The sequence below is a fragment of the Haemaphysalis longicornis genome, unplaced genomic scaffold, assembly GCF_048455015.1.
Source record: "Haemaphysalis longicornis isolate Haplotype H1 unplaced genomic scaffold, Haemaphysalis longicornis Haplotype H1 scaffold_13, whole genome shotgun sequence".
Taxonomy (NCBI): Eukaryota; Metazoa; Arthropoda; class Arachnida; order Ixodida; family Ixodidae; genus Haemaphysalis; species Haemaphysalis longicornis.
In genome coordinates, this window is record NW_027526233.1 from 34226736 (window position 1) to 34251018 (window position 24283).

At 45.9% G+C, this 24283-nt stretch overlaps 1 protein-coding gene across 1 annotated transcript in view; it reads left to right on the forward strand.

The window, feature by feature from the left end:
- LOC144163771 (phospholipid-transporting ATPase ABCA3-like) overlaps positions 1 to 24068 on the forward strand; it is a 75717-nt gene extending 51649 nt beyond the window's left edge. Inside the window, exons 5-7 of the mRNA XM_077694496.1 lie at positions 1211 to 1384; positions 4118 to 4343; positions 23779 to 24068. Coding sequence (XP_077550622.1) covers positions 1211 to 1384; positions 4118 to 4343; positions 23779 to 23952 — 574 coding nt within the window. The 3' untranslated portion in view covers positions 23953 to 24068. The remainder of the gene's footprint in view (positions 1 to 1210; positions 1385 to 4117; positions 4344 to 23778) is intronic.
- Positions 24069 to 24283: the final 215 nt, after the last annotated feature.

The following is a 24283-nucleotide window of genomic DNA, read 5'->3' on the forward strand; positions in this document are numbered from 1 at the left end:
TCGTTGCCTGTTTGTTTTTACCTGATATGGCAGATACAGTGATACTTAGTTTCACTCTGATGAAAGCGTCATGATTGGCGTGCATCATTCTGCCCCAAACGTAATGTGTCTTTGTCCTCGATTGCTGCTGTTTAACCACAGAGTTCAAATATCAGGACTCAATTGATCACTCGAACGGATAGTGCCAGGATTGGTATGCATCGGTCTGCTCAAAAAGTAATGTATCTTGGTCCTTGCCTGTATATTTTTAACCAAGACGACACATGCAGTTATACTAAGTTTCCCTCTCATGGACATGGTCAAGACTGGCCAGCATCATTCTGCTCCAAACGGAATGACGAGGCGTCCTCGCTTGCTGATTTGTAACCACAGTCCACAAATATCGGGACTCGAGGAGTCACCCTTACGGACATGGCGAGGATTGGAATGCATCCGTCCGCTCGGAAAATATTGAGCCTTGGCCCTTGCTTAGGGCTTTTTACCTAAGACAACACGTATATTGATACTAGTCTTCATTCTCTCAAGCAGGACCATGACTGTCATAAATAATTCTGCTCCCAAAGTAATCTTGCTTTGTCGTAGCTTGTTGCTTTTTAACCATGGTCAACAAATATTGTGCCACAAGGTTTCGCACATACAGACAGGGCAAGAATTGGTACGCATCTAAACACTACAAAACTAATTTGCTTTGCTTTTTGCTTGTACCTGCTTATTCAAGGCTACACGTATATTCATACAACGTTTCACTCTCATGGACGAGGCCATCATCGGAATCCATGGGTCCGCTCTAAACGTAACGCGCCGTGGTCCTTGTTGGACCAGAATTTGCGTCCATCGGTAAAATAATATGATTCTTCCTCGCGTGCGGCTGTTCAACCGCCGCCGACAAATATCGTGACACTGCATTTCGCTCTTACACACAAGGCCAGTATTGGCATCAATCACTTCGCTCCAAAAGTAATGAGCGTATGTCTTTGCTTATAGCTTCTAAACCACACTACACATATAGCGACAATATGTTTCACTCTTTCCCACAGGATCACGATATATTTACATCGGCCTGCGCCTTAAGAGACATCTTTTCGCCCTTGCTTGGAGCTTTTAGTCACTGTCCGCATTTATTGTGATATCAGTGCGAAAAAAATTTATCTTTATTCGCTATGCCGAACGGTTACCCCAAACGTTTGGCTTGCGACTCGTTTATTCACAGCGGTGGCAACCAGCGAAAGTTGGCCATCAGTGCGGCGCTCCTGGGTCTTCCCCCGATTGTGTTTCTTGACGAGCCGTACGCCGGCGTAGACGTGGTATCACGCACCAAGATCTTCCATGCCATCGGGCTCGTAAAGCGAATAACACGCACCGCCTTCTTGCTCAGTTCGCACAAGTAAGTGGGTCCCGAACGGGTGTTGTGATCCTCTGACGCTGAAATTCTTCTAATCGGAGGCAGACGTTAAAGCGGTCAGTCGGCCGAAGTTAGACCGTGCACGTCAAGGATGGTCCAAGATCGTAATATTTGGTTGTCGTGAATCAATAATGAGGGGGGCTGAACTGCACCTTTGCAAAAATGTCTGGTTCTTTCGATTTTAAAGTGAAGCAGTATACCTTTAGCAGCAAAGGAAATTTTCGTGTCCGCATTAGAAAAAACTACCAGGTTAAATAAAACAACTTGCTGGCAGCACCAGGAATTGAGCCTGGACTAGGATAGACTAACGGAGCGACAGCCCGTCGTCTTACTGGCTAAACTATGCCCCACGAGGAGACGGGGAGACAGACGCTGCCTCAACGAACACAGCTGTGGGTGTACCACCCGCGCTCATTTAGAGCCCTCGTGCAAGGTTAAAACGACATAATGTATGATAACGGCGTTCATATGGTTTGAATCCTCTGATCCAAACTAGGTAACTTCGGGGAAGAACTGCAAGGCATGATTGCCGCAATCCACAAGCAGGGCAGAAATGTGGGTCGGAGAATTCTTATGCAGTGAACTAAAAGAAGGCTCAACAGTCTCGGGAGAGCAGCGGTGTGAGATAGGTAGTGAAGCAGTAGAAGTGGTGGTAAGCAAATATATATACTTGGGCCAGGTATTGACCCCTGATCCCAACCATGAGGCGGGTATATTAAGAAAGCTGAAAATGGAGTGCAGTGTACTCGGAGGCGTTCTCATATAATCAGTGGCAGCCTATCATTTCCGCTAAATAAGAAGGTGCATGAGAAGTGAGTCTTAGCGGTAGTCACCTACGAGGCAGAAACTTGGAGGGTCACTAAAAGGGTTCAATTTGAGTTGAGGCTGAATCAGCGAGCTATTGAACAGAATATGATTGGTTAACTTAAGAGACCAGAAGGGAGTGGAGTGGGTCAGGAAGAAAACTCGTGTTAAGGCCACATTAGTAGAGATTAAGAATAAGAAATGCGTCTGGGCTGGGCAAGTATTGCGGACCCCGTCAGGCGGTTTTCGCCTTTAGCCCTGGTCTCCTGTTATACATGTACACTATTAAAGAAAGAATAAAAAAAAGAAAAGAAAAAAAAAGAAATCGTTGGTCATTAAGGGCAACAAAGTGGACCCCTAGAGAAGGCAAGGGTAGGAAGGGGTGGCAGAAAGTTAGATGGGCAGATGAGATCAAGACGTTTGCGGAAAAAATTGGTCACACTTAGCACATGACCGGGATAATTGGAGTCCTACGGGAGAGGTCTTTGCCCCCAGAGGGCGTAGACTGGATGATGATGATGATAGTTTAGATTAGCTGTGAACAAAATAGCGCCTGTGGAGTGGAGGGCGCAGAGGGCGCCCTTTGGCGGCGACGCCTTGAAGGAGACTGGAGCGAGGCAGTTAGAGAGATGGCGAAATAGACGCGCGTGCCGCCCTTCTCCTACCTTTTGCCAGATGCTCATCTATGTTTTCATTTTCCCGTCGCTGCTGCGTTCAGCCTGCAACCCGCGAAACACAGGTAACGATTGCCAAAGTGTCTGGTTTTACTCATTGTAAAGCCACTTGTTTGAATTGAAGTGGCGTCGCATGGGTAATGGTTGTGGGTGTAGTTTACAGCTTTTTATTGCCAACACCTTTACACCGGGTGTAGGAACGAATTTTTTTATTATTCGTATTCTCTGTGCAATACTGCAGGCCGCCGAACGTTTACGCAAGAGAGATTTATTCACACAACACTGTGGCACACCAGTTGTAAACAAGAAAATAATAAATAAAGGAAGAACGTGAAAGCGAGTCATCACAAATAAGGCCACCTTGAAAGAGCAAACAGTTCTTGCCCAAATAACCTAAAGTACACCCTGGACAGATAAGAAGTTTTCCAACTACTTATTGTCGTGTTTTTAAGGAAATCTGCTCTACCGGAATGTCAAAAAGTCTGAGAAAAAATTTCTTGTTCATTCGTGCAGAGGTACCATGTGGGAGTTCTAGTCATCGCTAGCGGGAAACTCATTCGAGCGGAGCAGTTTCTCAGCGCAGTCGATGCATATTACCGGCAAAACAAATGCGGACGAAAAAATAGGCCGACCAGTCGATCACTAGGAGAATGGCATCAAGTGTGAGATAAAATTGTTTTGTTGATCCGTGCCGAGGTACACTGGGGGGGGGTTGTAGCGATAGTGATCGTCCTGTCTCTTTCTTTGTTGGTTGGTGTATTTTTCGCAGGCAATGTGTATTCAAGTCAACACCAAATTGTAGAAATTTCAGGCCAGCTCATATCACGTGAACATTCGAGATTTATTTTGACAGCAACGCTGTCTATCGGTAGGCTTCTTTATAACTTACGTGACCTTCATTATGTCTTCGGAAGCAAAGATGCCTGTTATCTCAAAGGCTCAGCATTAAAGTGGTAGAGCAGGAAAGACCATATTATCAGTACTGAAACCCGGGTGGCGAATGTCATTGCATGGCCTACGGCTTGCCATTTCTAAGAGCTCTCTCTATATAATCGTGGATGGAGTATTTCTGCTTTTTTTTCGATATCTGCATAGCGAGAACTAGTGCGGTGCATCATAGAACTGTAGGCCTCTTTTTTTAACAATATTTTTTAGTGAATAAATGCTCGCTGATTCTTCATGGCTATCATGGTTCCACTTAAAGCTGGGCGTTGCTATCTTACGTGGTTATACGCAGCCTTGACGAGTGCGAGATCTCGTGCGACCGGCTGACCATCATGGTTCAGGGCCAGATGATATGCCTTGGGACAGTGCAGCACCTGCGTGAAAAGTTCGGAAAGGGCTACAGGCTGCACGTCATGCTCAAGCACGGAGCTGCTTTCGATGCAGCAGAAGAGGCCAAGCGTTTTGTGGAGGCTGTACCAAGTCACTTTCCTGGAATCACGCTAGCGGACCAGCACGAGGTACGTAGATGCAGTCAATGAAGCATGGTTTCAAAGCAGTAGGCGGCCCGCTAGGTCCGTATAAAACAGTTTAGTGGGAAAAACACCAGCCAAAACGCAATTAAAAACTGGGGGACTGAGCGCGCGTTTTCCGCACCAAGAACCGGTTTCGCTTCAGTAACACTCCCGGACCGGCGGTTGCCGTGACTATACAACTTGCAAGATATTTAGGAGAGCCGCAAAACTACCGAAAACAGCAACAAGGCAGGACGAGAACATTCAATAGCGCGGGAAGCATAAAGCATTGCGAGAAGTCGGGAAGAGTAGTAGCACCTGTTGAGGGCATTGCGCACTGATTTTGGTACGTTCCGCCAGATGACACGGTGCATCGCCTGACGAATTAGCATCATTCGACGGAAACACCACGCCTCGTAGCGATGTTATTGCCGCAAAACCGGCCCTGCGGCGGTCTGCGTATCTGCAACGCACAGATTGTGGCTTTTTGGAATGCGGTTTGAGCTAGTGATATATTTTAGATTTCTTAGATATCTATACATTTAGATTATATAACTTTAAATGTAGGTATCTTAGATATCTTTAAATATCGGTAAACATCTACTTTTGCGGTAGTATGGCCCAATTTTCTGCAACAATGTTATGGTACTAAAAGCACAAAAATGCATTATTCTAAGAGATGTTCCCCCCAAAAACTCATTAGGCCGAGAAAACCTTACGCTGAATCGCATCTACGAGATTCCACAGGGAAGTAAGGGCTGAATCATGCAAAGTGCTGTCACCTGTATAATATTACAGCCCGTGCAGAAACGAAAACGGTTCACGCTATTGCGTAGCTTTATGCTTCAGCTGTGTATCTCGTTCTCCTCTTGGTTCAGCTGATAATTCTGTATAGTGCGGACCTGGCCTTTCTTTTCCGTACCCCTTCCTGGCATTACTCGGCATAAGAAAAATTTTCTCTTTTTCTTTTTATATTGCTGGTTTAATCCCAAACTTTAGCGCATGCACGTCAAAGGGTCGGATTCCACATGTAGCAAAGTACTTTCCGAAGCCACAATGATTTTCGACCGGCATTATATTGCGCCTCTCCCTGCCATTTATTTCCTCAGTCATAAGAAATTAAACAGTTTTCTGGATTGGCCGTAATTGTTTTGGAGCAAATCTTATCTTGAGCCATTTCCTAGTTACACTTGCACAAAACGGGTGGGACGTGTATTTATGTATATTTATGTATGTATGCTGACATGTATACTTATGAGCATATCTAAGCTTTCTTCCCACTTAAACTATTCCCTTCAAGTTTTCTTAGAAATATACCGGAAGTCATTTGCGGATAATACGTGTGGGACGTGTATTTATGTATATTTATGTATGTATGCTGACATTTACACTTATGAGCATATCTAAGCTTTCTTCCCACTTACACTATTCCCTTCAAGTTTTCTTAGAAATATACAGGACGTCATTTGCGGATAATGTGGTATCATTCGCTGTGGACCGCCGTGTACGGCTTTGTTTGGCTGAGCGCGATGACACAGCTTTCATTCGTGCCTCGACGGCTGTATTTTTAATCAAAGCTAAAATTACAAACTACGGTGCCGAGAGAATGTGGTGATGAAACGGCTCCAGCTGGTAAGAGAGTAATTCCTACCCCTCTAGGAATTAGTACCCCTCGTACCCCTCTAGCTAGTGTACAATCGGAGCCAACCACCCAATCTATGTGCAGATGGGCATAGACTGCCATTTTTTCAAATGGTTTACCTCAGCTTGGCTGTGCTTCCGACACGGTGGCTTTGGTCTATTTCAAAAGCTTGCTGCCTTTTCTCTAAGCGTTTTGCAGTCAAGGTTGAGGATACAAGCTATCTTCGCATTTTACATTTCTCAGGCAGAAAGGAGGTAGTATCCGATCGTTTTTGTGTGAGTAGAAGAGCGCTTTGAACGAGGTTTGGGCTCCTTTGCAGCATATCTTGTGACGTCCCTTCCGCAAGTGATCGCATTTGTCCCCGTGTCATCACATAAAAGTGCAATCCAGAGTTTACATCTGAAGCGCTACACTAATGTGCAAAGCAAATTCTTCTGGAAAAATAAAGAGGATGTCAAACCTGTTCGCTTTATTTTGTGTGTTTACGTGCAATACAAGGATGGTAGCAGAATAATCTTATCCGTTAAGATTACCCCTTGATACTACACTTATCTCGTTGTAGAGACACTTAGCGAATAGGGTAGCTTTTTATTATCACGTTCCTCTTTATAGAGGGACGCGACAATTCAGAAAGGGTTGATTTGGAGGTGTTTGAAAAGGTGACAATTCTGACGCTTTATTTCCATTCTATCTGAGAAAGGAGCGTAGATAGATGGACGATTTAGAAAAAGTTGGGACATGGGTGTATCGCAAATAAAAGGTTTGAAAGAATAGTGGCTTATGGACGAAATGGTCAAAGCATAAAGATTCGTGTATCTTCGCTAGTGATCTAGGGGCCATTTTTTGCACTCGACGTGTAGGCTTTGTACGGGGTCAGTGCGGAAAGGACCCGGAGCGAGGCAAAGCCCCAAGTGCAACACTGAGTCTAGCATTTTCGGCGCTGTTTTTGATGATAAACCACACACCCATAGTCCAAGCGGGACTCCACCAAGCGTGTGAAAACACGTAAGAGGAGTTGCTTTTCCGCACCGTAGCAGTGGTGTGAAATGACCTTAAGAAAGTATATTGCTTTGAGGTATTTAAGTTTTATTTCTTTTATGTGAGAGGTAAATGTTAGTTTTTCATCTAACACAACACCTGAAAACTTGCGTTTCTTTTTTACAGGAATTGTGTCGCCATGGAGCTTAATGGCAGGGTCTGCTTCATTCAGCGTCTACTTAAAAATACAAGGCAAATACTTTGAGAAGGATTAAGTTTAAATCCATTTTCGTCTGCCCAGCGAGAAAGTTTGTTAACTTAAGCTGGACCTGACGTTCAGATATAGACATGTTGTATATTTTAAAAGTTATTTGAACGTCATTTACAAACATCAAGCAGAAGATGGTTCGCGGCAATGGCTTTCGGAGAGAGTTCATCCTAACTAGAAACAAAGTGCAGCTAAATACGCCACGTGGTGGCATGCCATTCTCTTGCACATGAAAGTTTGAAACTTACAAACCGACTCTGACACGAAATGTTCGTTCAGAAAGGTAACTGGAAAGAGTGCTCAGCCTGCTACCAGTTACACCAAAGGATTTTAGGTCTGCAAGAATGCCTTAACGCCATCCCGTATCATAAGCTTTCTCAATATAAAAAAGACGTTCATGCATACTGTTTGTGTACAAAGGCATGTTTAGTGTATGATTCCAATGCAACTAGTTCATCATTTTTGGGTCTTCCTGCCCGGAAGCCTGCCTGGCGCCTTTCGATAAAACCATTGTACTCAAGAACGTAGACGAGCCTACGGTTTATCATCTTCTCGTAAAGCTTACACATGCAGGTTGTCAGGGCAATTGGTTTCTATCTGCAGGGAGAAGAAGGGTCTGCCCCTTTCAATAAAAACCACTACTTTGGCCTTTTTCGAAGCCGTTGGAAGGTGCCCCGGAATCAAAATGTGCTTGTATTGGTTTAGGAGTGCCTGAAGAGTGGCTGGGTGTAGGTTTTGTATCATTGTTTATGTATTCTTGTCTGGTCCTGCAGCTGAAGGCTTACAAGTGGCAAGAGCAACTTTCAGCTTATGAGTTGGGAATTCTGAGTCGTAAGCAGCTTTTGATTTATTCTTGTTATGTGAGGGCTTCATTTCTGCAACTGGACGCGTGTTGGAAGTCTTGTGCGAGTGTGTTAGCCTGGTCTACGACGTGTTCCCTGTAGTACTTACATGGTGCCGGCTCTGCCTTTGTTGTCCTTTGAGTTTTCGTATTCATGTCCAGGCTTTCTGTGTCTGTGTATGAGTTGATGGAAGCAGAGCGCGCCAACTCTCCCTTTTCGTCTCACAACGCACCCACTCACCAAAATCCTTTGCCAGTTTAAAATAAATGAGATTATACAACGTGGGGTACCGACGGAGGATACTCCACACCTTGTTTTGGGCCTCTCGCGCTCTCCCAAATTCCTCATTGCCCCACGGCCTGCTTTGGTTCCGCGCGGCACCGTAGGCGTGGGGAATGGACTTTTCGGCGGTATCGAAGATGTGCAGCGTGATGACTTGGACTGCTTCCTCCACGTGTAAGTGTTTTATGAATGTGTAGTGTAATTTTAATGTTACTGTGATTGTACTCCAGTTTGCTTTTGATTTATGAAACCTGTTGTGGAAAGAACTGCTCAGGACTTTAACTATATGCGTTGAGAGTGGGGAAGTGGTCACTACCATATAGGTCAGTACCCACACCTCACTCAAGACATGGAATGAGAGCTGCAGAACAATAGCCAAGTCAACATGTGAGTATGTATTGTCTTCTAAGTTATGGCATATAGGCTGTTTTTTTGTTAGAAAGGCATGAGTACGTAAGAAATTTCTCTATCAGGCGACCTCGGGCATACATTCGGGAGGATACCCAAAGAGACGTGCGGGTTAAGGTCGCTTATGAGGGTGTATGGTTCCGGTAGCTGGTCAACCAAAGCCTGGAAACCAAAGAACAGAAGTGCGAAATCAGGAGAGATGTAAATGAAGCATAGCATTATCAACCTATTGAATATTATAGTACGGATTGCTACAGCCTCAAGAACAGCGTTAAAGAGAGAGGGTGGCATGCTGATGATTTCCGGGAGAAAATAACCACACCACCAGAATGGTGTGTGCAGCTAACCGTGTCCTTTCCAAATAACATATACCTATTTATAAAATTTGTTGTTTAGAATTGAGGTGTGTTTCTTGGAGACACATGACACTTGTCTGATTAGCATGGAGCATCTCATACACATCGTCAAGATTTTAAGAAGGCCTCTGTTGGGCCTTGTGCCTTGTTACAGCCTCCCGGTTCTGGTATGTGTCATGCGGCAGCACGGAAACGAAATAGCGTCTTACCAGAAGAGGGCGACGTCGACGAAGCTCCCGCTCGGCTGGGGCTGTTGATTGCTCCTGAACACTCCACTTTGACGCTTACCTCTTGTAAATAGCTTTCTGAATAGAATGTCTTCACTTTACATCTCGGTGGCAGGTGCTGGGTGTCCCTCGACGCAGCACGGAGCTTCGCAGTGGACGCTAGATCCATCGTCCAACAATGGCAACCGGCGGAGATTCCACGTCAGCTTCGCCACTCGTTGTTGTGTCCCTACCGCGCAACCCTGGAACGTTCTCCGGAAAAGATGACGTTGATGTGGCGCACTGGGTCGACGAGTATAAGCAGAACAGCGCTTATAATAGGTGGAACCCTGCCATTTTATAGCACAGTTTTCTACCTGTACACCCAAGGGCTCTTCCGCGACCGTTCGTGTCTACACAAAACTGCCGTGAACAAATAAAACATTTTTCTGGCACCGCCAAGAATCCAACCTGGAAGTAATCAAGTAACAAAGCCTGAGCCCGTCGTTCGGTCATTTAGCTACGAGTCCACGCGGAAACGGAGAAGAGAAGTGGTGCACTCACCCAGCATATCGACGGGGTTAACCCCAGCAATCTCGCTGAATGCCACGCGATTGCTTTTAACGGAAGCTCACATCAACCGACCGCGTCTCACTTCTAGTACACCAATGTGCTAAAGCCTGTGGCTTCCAGTGTTCACGTAAAAAATCTCGGCTCCTTGTCCGCCCTCACGCGAAACGACATGTCAAGGAACACATTCAAATACTCATTAATGGCCAGGCCCCCCCTCCAAGCCCAAGCATCAAGATCTTGGACCTACTACTTAAGGCCAACACGACGAGTGACGTATTCTTGCAGCTCCTCAAATACAGCATTAATGAAAACATACATACGATCAGGTCATTTGCCAAGAAGAGGTGAGACCTCACGTAATCCGATACCTTTCGATTAGTTAAAGCTTTTGTCCTTTCGAGAGTAACTAACGTAAACTCCCTGTGTTCTTCTCGGCATGGAGGACATGAGGATGGCTTGTACAATGATTAGAAAGGTGGTTGACCAAGCCATTTTTCTTTTAATGGGTGCGTCCACAGAGAGTCTCCTTAGCATGAAGCTCCACAACAGGTTTGAAGAGCTAATAGAGGGCCATCTTTATGTCTGGAAGCTCCAAATGAGCAGAACTGCGGCGGGTCGCCGTATTCTTCAGCAGAATGGCTTGGCAGCATAGAATGTCACTCCGTTTGATGTACTCTGGACCTTTTGGCGACAAGAACTAAAGATGCTCCCTTTGGTTAGAAATATGAATAGCTCACACGACGAGGGTCGCCGACAAGGACAATTCAAGCGCTCAACACCACCCTCGGTGGGGATCATGCCTTTATCTACACAGACACCTCCCAACATCGACCGCAGCAGTGCGCTATAATCATGGCTACCTCCAGAACCAACCTTTTTTCAAGACCGGAGACTAAACGGCAGCAGAAGAGGCAGCCATAGCCTTGGCTCTTGCTCAACCAGGGGTTTGTAAGGTAAAACCGAACCCCAAGACGCCTACCGGAATTGCCATTCGGGTTTGGTGTCCCGACCTGCACTACGTGGGCTAAAAAACCACTCCCGAAATGATTCCATTCACCTCATCTGGACAGTGGCTCACGCTTCCATGAACGGCAACGAACACGCCCACCAAGCCTGCACTTTTATTCCCCGTGCTATGAAGCTGCACAATGACAGTCACCCGCTTGTCTGTTCAGGGACATAACCCAGCAATATCGGCTTCTCAGACAGACCCTACCTTCGCCTTACCCTGACCTTTCCATAGAACAACAAACTACCCTACGGATCATACAGTCCGGCTGCTTCCCCCACCCGACGCGTCTGCACCAATGCACCCGAAACGCTACGACGCTGAATGCAAATTTTGCTCAGAAGTAGGAACACTTTGCCACATAATGGGGGTGTGCGAATTTAGTTCTGAGCACCCTCCTCTTTCCCGTAAACTACCGAACAAGAGCAATGGGAGATGCTGCTGTCCAGCCCCTCTCTGGCTATCCATCTTCAGCTGGTTGACAGAGCACAGGCGGCGCGGACTGATTACAGGCTACTGTGAAGAAGGAACCACTCCTCTGGATGGGCCGCACTCTGGGGTGCTCAGAAATCTGAATAGTAGTAGTTGCTCCTTCTTCTAGTCTAGCTCCTGCTCCTTGTTAGAAAGACCAGACGGGACTAGCCCAACCTAACCAAACTCAAAATAGTCCCGTCCCGATAGTCCCGTCTGGTGACGGGAAGCGCTAGTCTCGTCTGGTCTTTCTGGGTCTTTGTCGAATTTTTGCGCTCCAATTTCCACTTGAAAACATGAACCAACTAGCCCAACAAGTTCTATTAAACACCTCGTCCTTGGTCTTTGCGCCCGATTTCGTCGCCCCCGTCCGCGATGGCAGAATTGGAGAATTGAGATCGTCTAACGCAGGTTTGAGCTTTAGTTTACAAAAGAACAGTTTTCACTCGTGTGCTATACCAATACAACTCAACCAACCACTGGTCATGTATCATGCAATACTTTAACTTTACCAAGAATATCTCTTTGAAGTAAGACAGTGTGTGCTTATGTGTATTTCACCTCTGTGTGGTTGCACTATTTGTAGAGTGAAGTGAGTTAATTTAGGTGACTTCGCATTGGTAATATTTGTGGGTGCCGTTTACAGCTTTGCTTTTTAACCACATTCATAGGGTGGATTGGCGATATTTTTTTCCAACTTCTTTGTAATGAAACCGGTGGGCATGGCGCCGAAGACACAAGGCAGCCACGGCGACAGATAAGAAATCCTACCAAAGGAAGGTAAGTAGAAAACAAAATTGAGAGATAGCGCTAAGGAAAAGGCGCTTAAGAGGAAGAAAGAAGAGATCGCTCGTGAAATTTCCCTACCAGCCCGAAGCCCGCTTCGTGGGACGAAAACACTGCGGCAGTCGACCTGAATTCCCGTGAGCAACGCCGACTCCACTGCGAATTATCAGGTACAGCCTGCGCGAATAGGATATCGACGAAGTCCTTTCTGTCTACACGTCACGCGCGGATGAAGCACCGTCGCTGTCGCCGGTTGCTGCTCTTCCGCCGCAGTTTTGCGACCTGACCTGAGTCGCCACTGCCGTAAACTCTGTAGTCTGGACACTACTGCCAGAACTGTGAGGCTGTTGTGTGTTTCTCTTCTGTGATTTCGGTGTCGTATAAACCATTTGACGCCCACCGCCTTGCTCCGTCTCATTTGGGAGATCCCATGACTTCCTGACGGTCCAAAGATAATGCCGATACCATCACTGTCTTTTTCCATCTGAATGGTGCTGCAAAATCGTGGTTCCAGACAGCACAAAACTTGCAAAGCTGGGATTCTTGTAAAGAGATGATGCGTAAACTATCAGGGAATCCCATTTGCCACAAACAACCACCTCAAACAGAGCTACCATTTCGGGCTCAGTCACCTAGTCACTCGTCTGTGGCCTATATACAGAAAGTGTTATCTCTGTGCCAAAAGGTGGATGTCAGTATGCTGGAGTCTGATAAGGTAGGCCTCGTGGTAAAAGGAATTACGGATGTCGCTTTTCATCTCCTTATGTGCAAGGCGTGGTGCACTGTGCACGACAGTATCAAAGAATATCTCTGGATGGTTCGAGCAAGCGAAGGGACGCCGCATCACAATGAATTTTTCGGGCTTCCACATATCGCTCCCACTTACTCATCGGAAGAACTTTGTCTGCCCGCTTGTCAACACGTGGGGCCCGACTTTAGTGCAGCACCAACCGCCGGCCTCATGAAACTCATACGCTGCTAACTGGAAGCTATGGCTCCGACTACAATCTCTTTGCCAGAGGCTGACACCCATGTCTGAGTAAACCACTCCTTCAATCCATGCTGCCGTACGAGACGAATGCGAGAAGTTTTGTCTTCAGCCTGTTTCCACAATGAGTCATACAAGCCTTAGCTGCCCGCAACTTGTCGCCGGAATTGCCAGAGCGACTGCCGCCCTCCGATGAATCAAAGGCGAAGCCAAGACGAACGGAAGACACCCGACGACAAGCCCATATTGCTTTCGTTGTCGCCAGGTTGTGCACATCTTGCGGTACTGTCAGATGCGTTCGTCTTCCCCCACCGCCGGCATAGGTTGGCCGAATTTTTCTACGCAGACGAAACCCCAATCGTATTGTGTGTCCTTCTGCCAACGTTTCTTGCCTAGACGAGGAAACCAACTATTACGCCCCTCGCTCCCAGCCGCCGCAGTTTGACACCGATGCGTCTTCGATGTTTCATCAGGCCACCCACGCCAGCACAACGCCGTACGACCTGCTCCCCACAATCTCGCCGCCCGTCCTCGCCTGCTACTCTTCGACGCTCGCTTCCGGAAAACAATGCAGCTCCCGGAGGTGAGGCTGCATTGCCGCCAATTAACAACGATCGCCTCCTGACGTTCTCCACCCGGCAGAATTTATTGGACATTGACGTCGACGATCTACATATTAGCGCCCTGATCGACATGGGCGAGCACAACTCCACAAGAAATTCGAGGTTTCGTTGTCGTCGGTTAAATGTGCTTACCCCGGCTCGATTACCTTTTGACACCCAATGCTGTGCGAATTTGTAAATCTCGTGTCACTATCACTGGCCGTCAAACTGTCGTATACTTCACTGTGCTTGAAAAGTGCTCACATGACATTATCCTGGGGAATGATTTTCTGGCGGAGCATTCTGCCATTATTGACTTTATTGCCCATGGGAGTCCTCCGGTTGTAGGTGCCTGATTCTATAGTTGATGACAGAAAGCTTAAGAATAGTTTTCACTCCGCTGTGCGTGTTTCTTTGCCCCGCATGCTGCCACTAATGTACCCTTAGTGTCGTGTTCTCCCATTCCTGATGGTTACTATGTCGTTTCTCCTATTGTTTACGTACTCTTCACGTGCAGTGTGATGCTTGCTCATACAGTCGTCACAGTTCTTCAGGGTGGCCTTAAACTGCCCTTTGTTAATTTTTGTTTTTTGCCTCAAGTTGAACCACGGGGCCTGTCCCTTGTTACACTGTGTCCCGTGGTTGAGTGTGGTCTTTCCACATATGCTGTCAACAAAAAATCAAGCAAATGGAATATAGAATTATCCTTCCTTACTATAAATGCAAACCTCCCGATGATAATAGCCTCGAATTCGCCCTCAGCCCAAGCTAATGACCGCCACTTGTTGCTGGCGTCCTTCGAAGACATAATTGGCATGGCTGATCGTCCCGCAGGCAGGTCTTTCACAGCCAGGCATCGCATCAACACTAGGGATGACACACGCGTCTGTGGACGGCCCTACCACGTGACTCTGGCTGAACTTCGCGCCATCCAAGAAGTCGACGAAATATTTCGCAACACCACATAGAGCCTTCTTCTAGTCTTTGGCCTTCACAAGTCATTCTAGTAAAACAAAGATGATACATGGCGATTAGGGGAAGACTTTGGACCCATAAACAAAGTAACAAACAGGACGTGTATGCTCTTCCTCGGATTGATGACGCTCTAGACTGCCTACCTGGTGCACAATATTTCTCATCAATGGACCTACGAAGCGGTTTTTCACAAATCGACACTGACGACCTCTACCGCACAAAACTGCCTTAATTACACCCGATCGCCTGTACCAATTTAAAGGTTATGCCATTTGGTTTGTACATTGCGTCAACCACGTTTGAGAGCATGATGGACTCTTTGCTCATTGTCTTAAATGTCATATTTTGTTGTGCTACTTGGGCGACGTGAAAGTCTTTTCCCCAACGTTTGAAAGCCATCTTGAACGTATTTTGTCCACACTTTCTGTTTTTGGTCGCGCCGGACTATAGCTGACATCCCAAAAATGCCGTTTTGGACATCACCAAATCACCATCCTAGGACACCTTGTTGACGCTGCCGGAGTCCACCCTATCCTGTGAAACTTCGTGCCGTCAAGAATTTCCACAGCCTCGATTACGAAAGATGTCCGTAGTCTTGCCTGCCTATTTTCACACCTTCGCCGCTTCGGCCCAAATTTCGCAACCATCGCCCGCTCACCGACTGACCTCCTTAAAAAAAACATCACGTTTTGGTGGCCTTCCGAAGAAAGCAAAGGCTTTTTACAACCCTTAGCTTCAGACTTCCCATATGATCTTCGGCCACTTAGTTTCAGCAGACCCAACTGAAGTTCGCACGGATGCAATTGAATACGGCATAGGAGCAGTGCTGTCGCAACGACAAGGTGGCCTTGACCGAGTCATCGCTTTTGCAAGTCGTCTTGTGTACCCAGCAGAACACAACTATTAAACTACAGAACTCGACTGCCTTGCGCTCGTATGGTTTGTAAAAAAATTCAGCCCCTACCTATATGTTAGACCGTTCACACTACCTACATATCATCATAGCTGTGTTGGCTCTCGTAACTAAATAATTCACTTTTCCGCCTTAGACGTTCGGCTTTGAGCTTGCAAGAGAACACCTTCACCTTAACCTATAAGTCTTCCCGTCTACATCACGACGCGGGCTCCTTCTCTCGTCATCCAGTCTGAGCTCCTGATCCCTCCAGTGACCATACCTGTGCTTGTGTCCTAGTCATATTCCAGTTGGTTAACATCGGTGATGAACAGCCCCGAAACGCTTCAGTGCGGGGGAATATGGATGATCTTGTCTGTCCTACTCCCGATCCTGCTCTAAACAAATACCTGCTTCACTACAGAGTATTTTATGTCACAACATTCGCTGTTACGCAGGTGCTTTGCTACTTTTGGTGTGTGACCCCACCGTCGCTCTGTGCTTCAGCTGCTGCACGGCGTGCCCTACCGCGGGACACCAGCGGCTAATGCGCACGTAGCACCGCGTGCGAAGGCGCTCCTATTGGTCAGGCCTTTACAGATAGGCGCGGCGATAATGAAACGCATGTGAACTTTGTCAACGACGAAAATGGATGCCTCAGGCCCCCGTTAGACTATTCGAGCCCTCCACGTGCCCAGAGAACCATTTTGTGGCCTTGGTATGGGACTACTAGGCCATCTTCTCTCATCGACATCAGAAAACAAATGGGTTGCCGTAGCGACTGATTACGCTATGCGATATGCAATAACGCGGCACTTTCCACTACTTGTGCTACTCACGTAGCCGATGTTTTCCTCCACGATTTTCTATTGCACCCTGGTGCTCCCCGACAGCTCTTCACAGACCGCGAATGGTACTTCAAGTCGAAACATAGCTGGCATTTTTTGTTTATGTTTCACGATGCACAAACTTACGACAGCACTTCATCCACAGACAAATGTTCTCACGGAGCGCTTCAATCGCACGCTGACCGATATGCTTGCTCTGTTTGTGTCAGACAACCCCTGTTATTGGGATCTCGCTATACCATAGGTCACATTCGTGTCCAATTCCTCACGTCATGAGACTGCGTGATTCTCACGATTTTAGCTTTTGTGCGATCGCGAGCCAAAATTACCACTCGGCACGTTGTTACCTCCGCTTGCCGCCTAACCCGTGGAGTATGCCTCGGGTTATTTCGCCCCTGCTCGCTTGGCTTTTCACGTAGCCCATAGCGGTCCCGCGGCGTGTCAGGTATCCCAAAATCACCGCTTTAATCAGATACACAACAGCGTCCCCTACCCTCCTGGATCTCTTGTGTTGCTCTGGAATCCTTCACGCTACGTCGGTTTCTCCCAATGACTTTTGTCTTGCAAATCCGTCCCTTACCATGTCGTTAGCCAAATTACAGATGTCATCTATGAAACTACGCCTGTCAACGCCCGCTGGCCTCGTCAATGCGCGCCCGCACACCCACTTCCGATGTCGGGCACGTTTCTCGCCTGACACCATACATGAAATCATTCCCTCACGCTACTTCTTATATTTGGGACGGCGTTTTTTTCACAACGGTGTAACGTAAAGAGGTGTTGCTCTGCCTGCGATGGGGTGGGGCACCCTACCGGTTTGAGTAGGTGCAATGCGGCTGCTCCAAATGAAAGTAGCGTCTGGGCAAAGGAGAAAGGGGTCGATGACGCTCCGTCTCGGCTGGGCTTGTACCTGCTCCTGGGCACCCTTCATTGTCATTTACCTTTGCAACGTTTTAAATAGCTTTGTGAATAGAATATCTTCCTTATATCAACTTAAAATTGCATTAAAAAACAAAAATTGGCAATTTTCCTCTAGAAAGAGTTGGCAAAGAAATAGGAGAGATAACGCCGTTAAGACGAGTGCAAAATCATAGTTCTTATTGTCAATGCGCTAGATCGTTGCCGTTTCAGGGATGAAGATGGGCCGGATTCATTTGCCCAATGGGAGTTTGCTTTTGGGTGGACTGCTTGGACTGACCAGTCGCTGTCGATCAGGGGAAATGGCATTGTGCTGAGCCTAAGGACGATGGTTCGGTTCCCAGCCGCAGCAGCCACTCTTCTCCTAGAGGCGAAAAGCGTAAACGCCAGTGTGTTTGAGTTTTCAGCGGACGTTATATATCTCCACGTGCTCAAAATTAATCCGGAGCCCTCCACTAAGGCGCGCATCGTCGCCTGTGTAGCGACAGCTGGTTTAACCCCCCAATCACTCTCTGCTCTTACTGTTTGGTGGGGGTCCTCAGAAGTTTTTGTTGCTTTTTGAAGCCGGCTTATTATAAAATAATAACGCAATTAGGAAATCGGCAAAAATCTGTCACCAGATGTCGACGACAAAGTGAACGGCAGAGGAATTGAAAGAAACAAACTTGAGACACCGGACAAAAACATTCAGTTCGTCTGCCTCGTTACGATGTGGTGGCTCTGGTTACAAGTAATTTTTTACTCGCATAGTTACAATTTTTGTATTGCATTAAAAAGCCGCCGCTTACAATCAGCGGCTAATGTCCTTATCCCCTCCGGGGGTACAAATAGCTTTAATAAAGTGAAGAAGATACGAACAGCCTTTTTGTGAAGCGTTTAGAAATTCATGGAATGGCAATGATGAGATTGCTTTCTTCGTGGGTGCCTTCAGGGGTGACCAAAAAAGGTATCCTGTGGCAGAATTCCAGAAGAGCTGCTGAAGGTCAAAGAAGACCCACCTTCCCTTCGTGTAAAGCTCAACTGTTCTTGAAGCCCGTTGCATATCATAATGCCTTTTCCGTCGAAACTCGATTCCATGCTTGAAAGTCAATACAAACAATCATCTGCAATAAGGAACGCATTTGGGCTGGTTGGTTCATAATTACGAGTGAAAAAACAGCGCTAAAAAGACAGGACAAGAAAGGACACAGGAAAACGGCACTGACTAACAACCAAATGTGTTTTATTTCTTCAGTCAGCATATATACTTCACCATTATCACAAAGCAATCACAAACAAATTGATTGGAATACTCAGACTGTGCAGAGGCTAAGAGGTGATCAATCAGACATGAATTTTATCTCTTTTGGAAGGAGGGAAATTGAGGGGAGGCTAACACATGCCTTGCCACTGTTGTGGATGTGATACCCTTCTGAAATCAGACGCGCGCATTCATCATGGTATTTTGACAAGAATGTGGTATCTTCAAAAATTGGGTGGCACTTGCATTTCTTACAATTCTTACAATGAATGGATAACTGACTATCAGCAGCTTGTTTTTTAACCTTATTCGAATCTTCCCGCCAACGGTCATTCGCGCACCGCCCCGCCCCGTTTGACCGATATAATAATTCCCGCAAGAAAGAGGAATTTTGTAAACAACACCTTGGCGACATTCAACAAACTTCTGCTTATATTTCTTATTACATCCTCTTGTTTTCTTCCTGCCCTCTCGATTCACTTTCTGGCACAGACTACCGAGCTTATTTTGGGCAGAAAACAATAGCTTAACGCCTGCCCTGCCGACAACCTTCTTGAGATGGTGCGCCACCTTTTGCACATATGGGATGACGGCTATTTTTTGCTGCGAGTTTGTCTCCGATTGTATGGCAACAGAGCGTTTTTTCTTAAGGCCTGCTAAGAGGCTTTCAGCAATGTTAGCCAAAAGCGTTGCTGGAAAACCTGCAAGCTTCAGGCGTGCTACTTGCTACAGAAAACTTTCATCAACTTGGTGGTAACAAGACCTACTTAGCGCCGCCTTCATGAACGCTGTGGCAATGCCGCGTTTTACAATCTTCGAGTGGGCAGACGAAAAAGGAAGAAGGCTCTTTTGAGACCTTGGCGCATAACGCCAACTGACATGGCTATCTGAGAACGCGAGCTCCAAGTCTAAGAAGCGACTGAGCACCCTTCAGATAACAAACTACGCTTCGTAGACTTGGAGCTCGCGTTCTCAGATAGCCACGTCTGTTGGCGTTATGCGCCAAGGTCTCAAAAGAGCCTTCCTCCTTTTTCGTCTGCCCACTCGAAGATTGTAAAACGCGGCATTGCAACAGTGTGATGAAGGCGGCGCTAAGTAGGTCTTGTGACCACCAAGTTGATGAAAGTTTTCTGTCGCAATTAGCACGCCTGAAGCTTGCAGGTTTTCTAGCAACGCTTTTGGCTAACATTGCTGAAAGCCTCTTAGCAGGCCTTAAGAAAAAACGCTCAGTTGCCATACAATCGGAGACAAAGTCGCAGCAAAAAATAGCTGTCATCCCATATGTGCACAAGGTGGCGCACAATCTCAAGAAGGTTGTCGGCAGGGCAGGCGTTAAGCTATTGTTTTCTGCCCAAAATAGGCTCGGTAGTATGTGCCAGAACGTGAATCGAGAGGGGAGGAGGAAAACAAGAGGATGTACTAAGAACCGTAAGCAGAAGTTTGTTGAATGTCGCCAGGGTGTTGTTTACAAAATTCCTCTTTCTTGCGGGAATTATTATATCGGTCAAACGGGGTGGTGCGTGAATACCCGCTTGCGGGAACATTCGAATAAGGGTAAAACACAAGCTGCTGATAGTCAGTTATCCATTCATTGTAAGAACGGTAAGAAATGCATGTGCCACCTAATTTTTGAAGATACCACATTCTTGTCAAAATACCATGATGAATGCGCGCGTCTGATTTCAGAAGCTTATCACATCCACAACAGTGGCAAGGCATGTGTTAGCCTCCCCTCGATTTCCCTCCTTCCAAAAGAGATAAAATTCATGTCTGATTGATCGGCTCTTAGCCTCTGCGCAGGCTAAGTATTCCAATCAATTTGTTGGTCATTGCTTTGTGATAATGGTGAAGTATATATGCTGACTGAAGAAATAAAGCACATTTGGTTGTTATTCAGCGCCGTGGTCCTGTGTCCTTTCTTGTCCTGTCTTTTTAGCGCTGTTTTTTTGCTCGTAAACAATCATCGTCATGATATATTCATCACAATCAGCCTACTCAAGGCCACTGTAGAAGAACAGCCTTTCCCACTGACCCCCAACCACTTCTGTCCTGCATTTATTGTGACCAAAGTTAACCCCCGAAGTGTCATATTTTATCCTTCCATCGTGTTCCTGGCTTTCCCATATTCTAGACCCATCTCTGGGTATCCACTCCATTATACTAATTGTCCACCCGCTGTCGGTTCGTGTCACTTCATGACTAGCGCAAGGCAATTTCTGTTCGTGTATTTGCAATATGAAATATTCTACTCTACTTTGTTCTGTGATCAACAAGACATATTTCCTGTCCCTGTGTGTTATTCCTAACAATATTCGTTCCACGCCCGTGACGCCTACCTAGTTTGCTTTCTAGTTGTTCAGTAAGGCGCCAAGATTAGTCTCTGTATGTCACCACCGGCAGTGTTCACTGGTTGTATATTTTTCCTTTGTGTGACAGAGGTAGGTTACTTTACATTATGTGGGCGTGCTTGTCGAGTGCTCGCCCACCCATACCTACTCCGTGCCGGATTTCTTCATCGTGGTTGAGGCCAGCACTAACAATCTGCCCGAGGTAGCTGTATTCTTTCACTTCTAGTGTTTCGTTTTCTAAGCTGATTATGACGTATTTGGCATGCTTCTTCCTCTATATTTTAGCTTTACTCATGTTTATTTTTAGCATCAAGGCCGTACTTTCTGATTGTAGTTCAAGCATTGTTAACTTGCGTTCTGCAGTCTCACAAACAAGACTATGGTGTCCGCAAACCTTAAATGCCTCAATTATTTCCAATTTATCCTAATCCAATGTTTTCCTAGTCAAGATTTCTATATACCTCTCCAGAGAAGCTGCGAATAGTTTTAGAGAGATGGTATCTACCTGTCTTACTCCCTTTTGGTTTGGGAATCTATCGCTTTGCTTGTGGACGGTTATACTATTCATGTGCGCCTTATATATGTCTTCTTGAAGTATTATGTAAGTTTTCTCTATTCCCTGACCTTTGGTACTTTTAAACGGCTGCAGTTAATACGGAACCAAATGCTTTCACAAAATCTATACATGCCATGTAAAGGCCTTTAGTGTACTCTGTGGCTTTCTTACCACATGATTAACGGCATGGATGGGATTTATGGTTGAGACTCCTTTCCAAAACCCAGTCTACTCACTGGGTTAATGGGAATCGAGGCTGCACCCTAAGCGGCTAATTATAGCTTTGGTAAACATCTTGTAACCAAATGAGAGTAGGCTAGTGGGGGATTTCTTGAAGTCCTTGGAAACTCATTTACTATGAACCAGAACAATGTTGGAGTTTTTCCTTGCTATGGGCCTTTTTTGAGTCTTCAAGCATTCCAACAATAGTACAGTAGGCTTTTTCAGTATAATATCTCCTCCTTTTTTTCTAAATACACGCGGTTATGGAAAAGTCAACTGCAGGGTTTGTTATTCTCATGTCTTTGAAGCACTTACAACTTCCTCTTTTGTTACTCGGGGGGCATCAGAAGCTAACCTTGTACTCTGCGTAGTTTCCCCTGGTCTAACGTCGCGGGCATACAAGCTGGTGTACAATAGTTCCACTATCTTTATTATCTGGTCCAAGTGGTGCATAATGTTACCCTTCTCATCTCTGAGTCCGTATATTTTGATTTTTTCCTATGGCTAGCTTTCAAGCCTGACCTTTCTTTCGATTTGCTTTCAGGCCTTTCCTATTGGCACCGTTTTCTTGATTAATGCATTGTTATATGCACGAAAGTCACTTTTTTTTCTACCCGCTGTGGTGGCTCAGTGACTAAAGTGTTGCACTGCTGAACACGAGAATGCGGTTTCGAATCGCGGTGGCGGCGGCTGCGTCTCTGATGGAGGCGAAAAGCAACAACGTCCGGGTGTTCGATATTACTGCGGATGTAAGCATCCCCAGGTGGTCAAATTTAATCCGGAGCCCTTCACTACGGCGCGCATCATCGCCTGCTTTGCATGAGCGCGTTAAACCATACAATCAATTACTCAATCGTTTTACTTCTGTTAACCAGTTTCGACTGCTAGGCCAACTCAATCTGATCCGCTATAAATGACACCTTCATGGTCTTATGTTTCTCGATCAGGTTTAAAATGAACTAATTTAATTGGAGTTTTAAAGAATGTCGCATCAAATTGAGTGTTTGAATTTCAGATAGGCCAAATGCAAGCCTATTTTAACATTATTCAAATTGTACCAATATGTAAATAGTTGTGGCTATAAACTACCTATTCCATTAGATATAAAACATCTTATAATAGATTTGACAGCGTTTCATTTAGTTCCGCTAAAGAATTTCCACTTTCTTTCTCATATTCGCTTGAGGTGTAATTGGCTAATTTCTAAAAAAGACGCCTGATATGTTAAGTCAATAACACATATACAAGCCGCCGGGAATGGTGGTACGTTATTTAGGCTAGTCTTACAACCTTAACATAAGCTACATTGTTAACATCAAGGCTTAATTTCTGCGAAATTTCGAGGTTCCGCTGGTGCAGTGGCTTCATGATCACGCTCCAAGGTCTCCAATGCCCGCTAAATCACTTTTAACTGGTAGGCTAGTGGCATTCTTTTCGTGCGTAGTTGTTCGCAACTACGGTGGGGATAAAGTGGCTCGTGTTTTCAGAAAAGACATTGTCAGCGAAGTGGGCGCCTCTTTCTTGCTTTTTTTCGTTTCCTTCTTCGTTCCTTCTGCATGGCTTCTGTTGTAAAATAGCAACCCGCCCAGACCTACATTTTCTTCTGCGAATTAGGTGAAGCACCTAATAACAAAAAAGTATCTTCATTTGAAATAATTACCAGTCGTTTAACATCTTTATGAAAGAATGAGAAAGCAACGCCTTCACCCCAATAGTATGCGCAAATACGCGGCAGTACCACGAATTAATACTGAAAATAATTACAAGTCGAGCGTACGTGGTTGTGAAATAAATAAATTATTTGTAACGTTATACTCGTCCCGAATATGACCAAATTTTAAAATACCTTGTTTGTTTTCTATGTGTTCATATTATTTATAGGTTCTTGTTAGTGATCGTTTATTTGTTCGCCACATAACGCCATTTTTTTGTAACGTGCAGCACTTGCGTAATCATGGAGAAGAGGTCACGACGAGTGAGAATATACTTTTTGTGCTTATCTCACGACGCGAACTTTCTTTTTTTTTTCAGAATGTGTTCAGCTATTACCTGGTGGAGCGCATCAAGTGGAGTGAGCTTTTTAGAAAGGTGCACGACCTCGAGAAAGACTTCTCGCTTGAATACGCTATTGTTGGTGACAACACGCTGGAACAGATCTTCATAGCTTTCGCCAAAGCCGGAGCAGCCGAGCGGAAATGTTTGTAGGACATTCGGGCTCTGCCGAAGTTGCTGTTCATCCTTGCTTGTCACCGTATGGTTCTTTGTTTGGTTCCCTTTCCCTTGGCAAGGCTGAACACTGGGACAGATAATTACTGCATTAGAGCGTCTTCGCAGCGATAATAAAAGTGAACACTCCTAAAAAAGCTTCGTCTGGTTTCTTGGAGATAACGACAGCAATATCTTTATTGATGGAGTGACAGCCAGTAATGCTAGACGTCGACCAAAAGCATTTGGGATGTCGCAGTGCTTTAGGACAGCTGAACAGCACCTACGGACTTGGTCCGCTTGGTTGGAGTGGAGCAATCCGGTCTCCCAT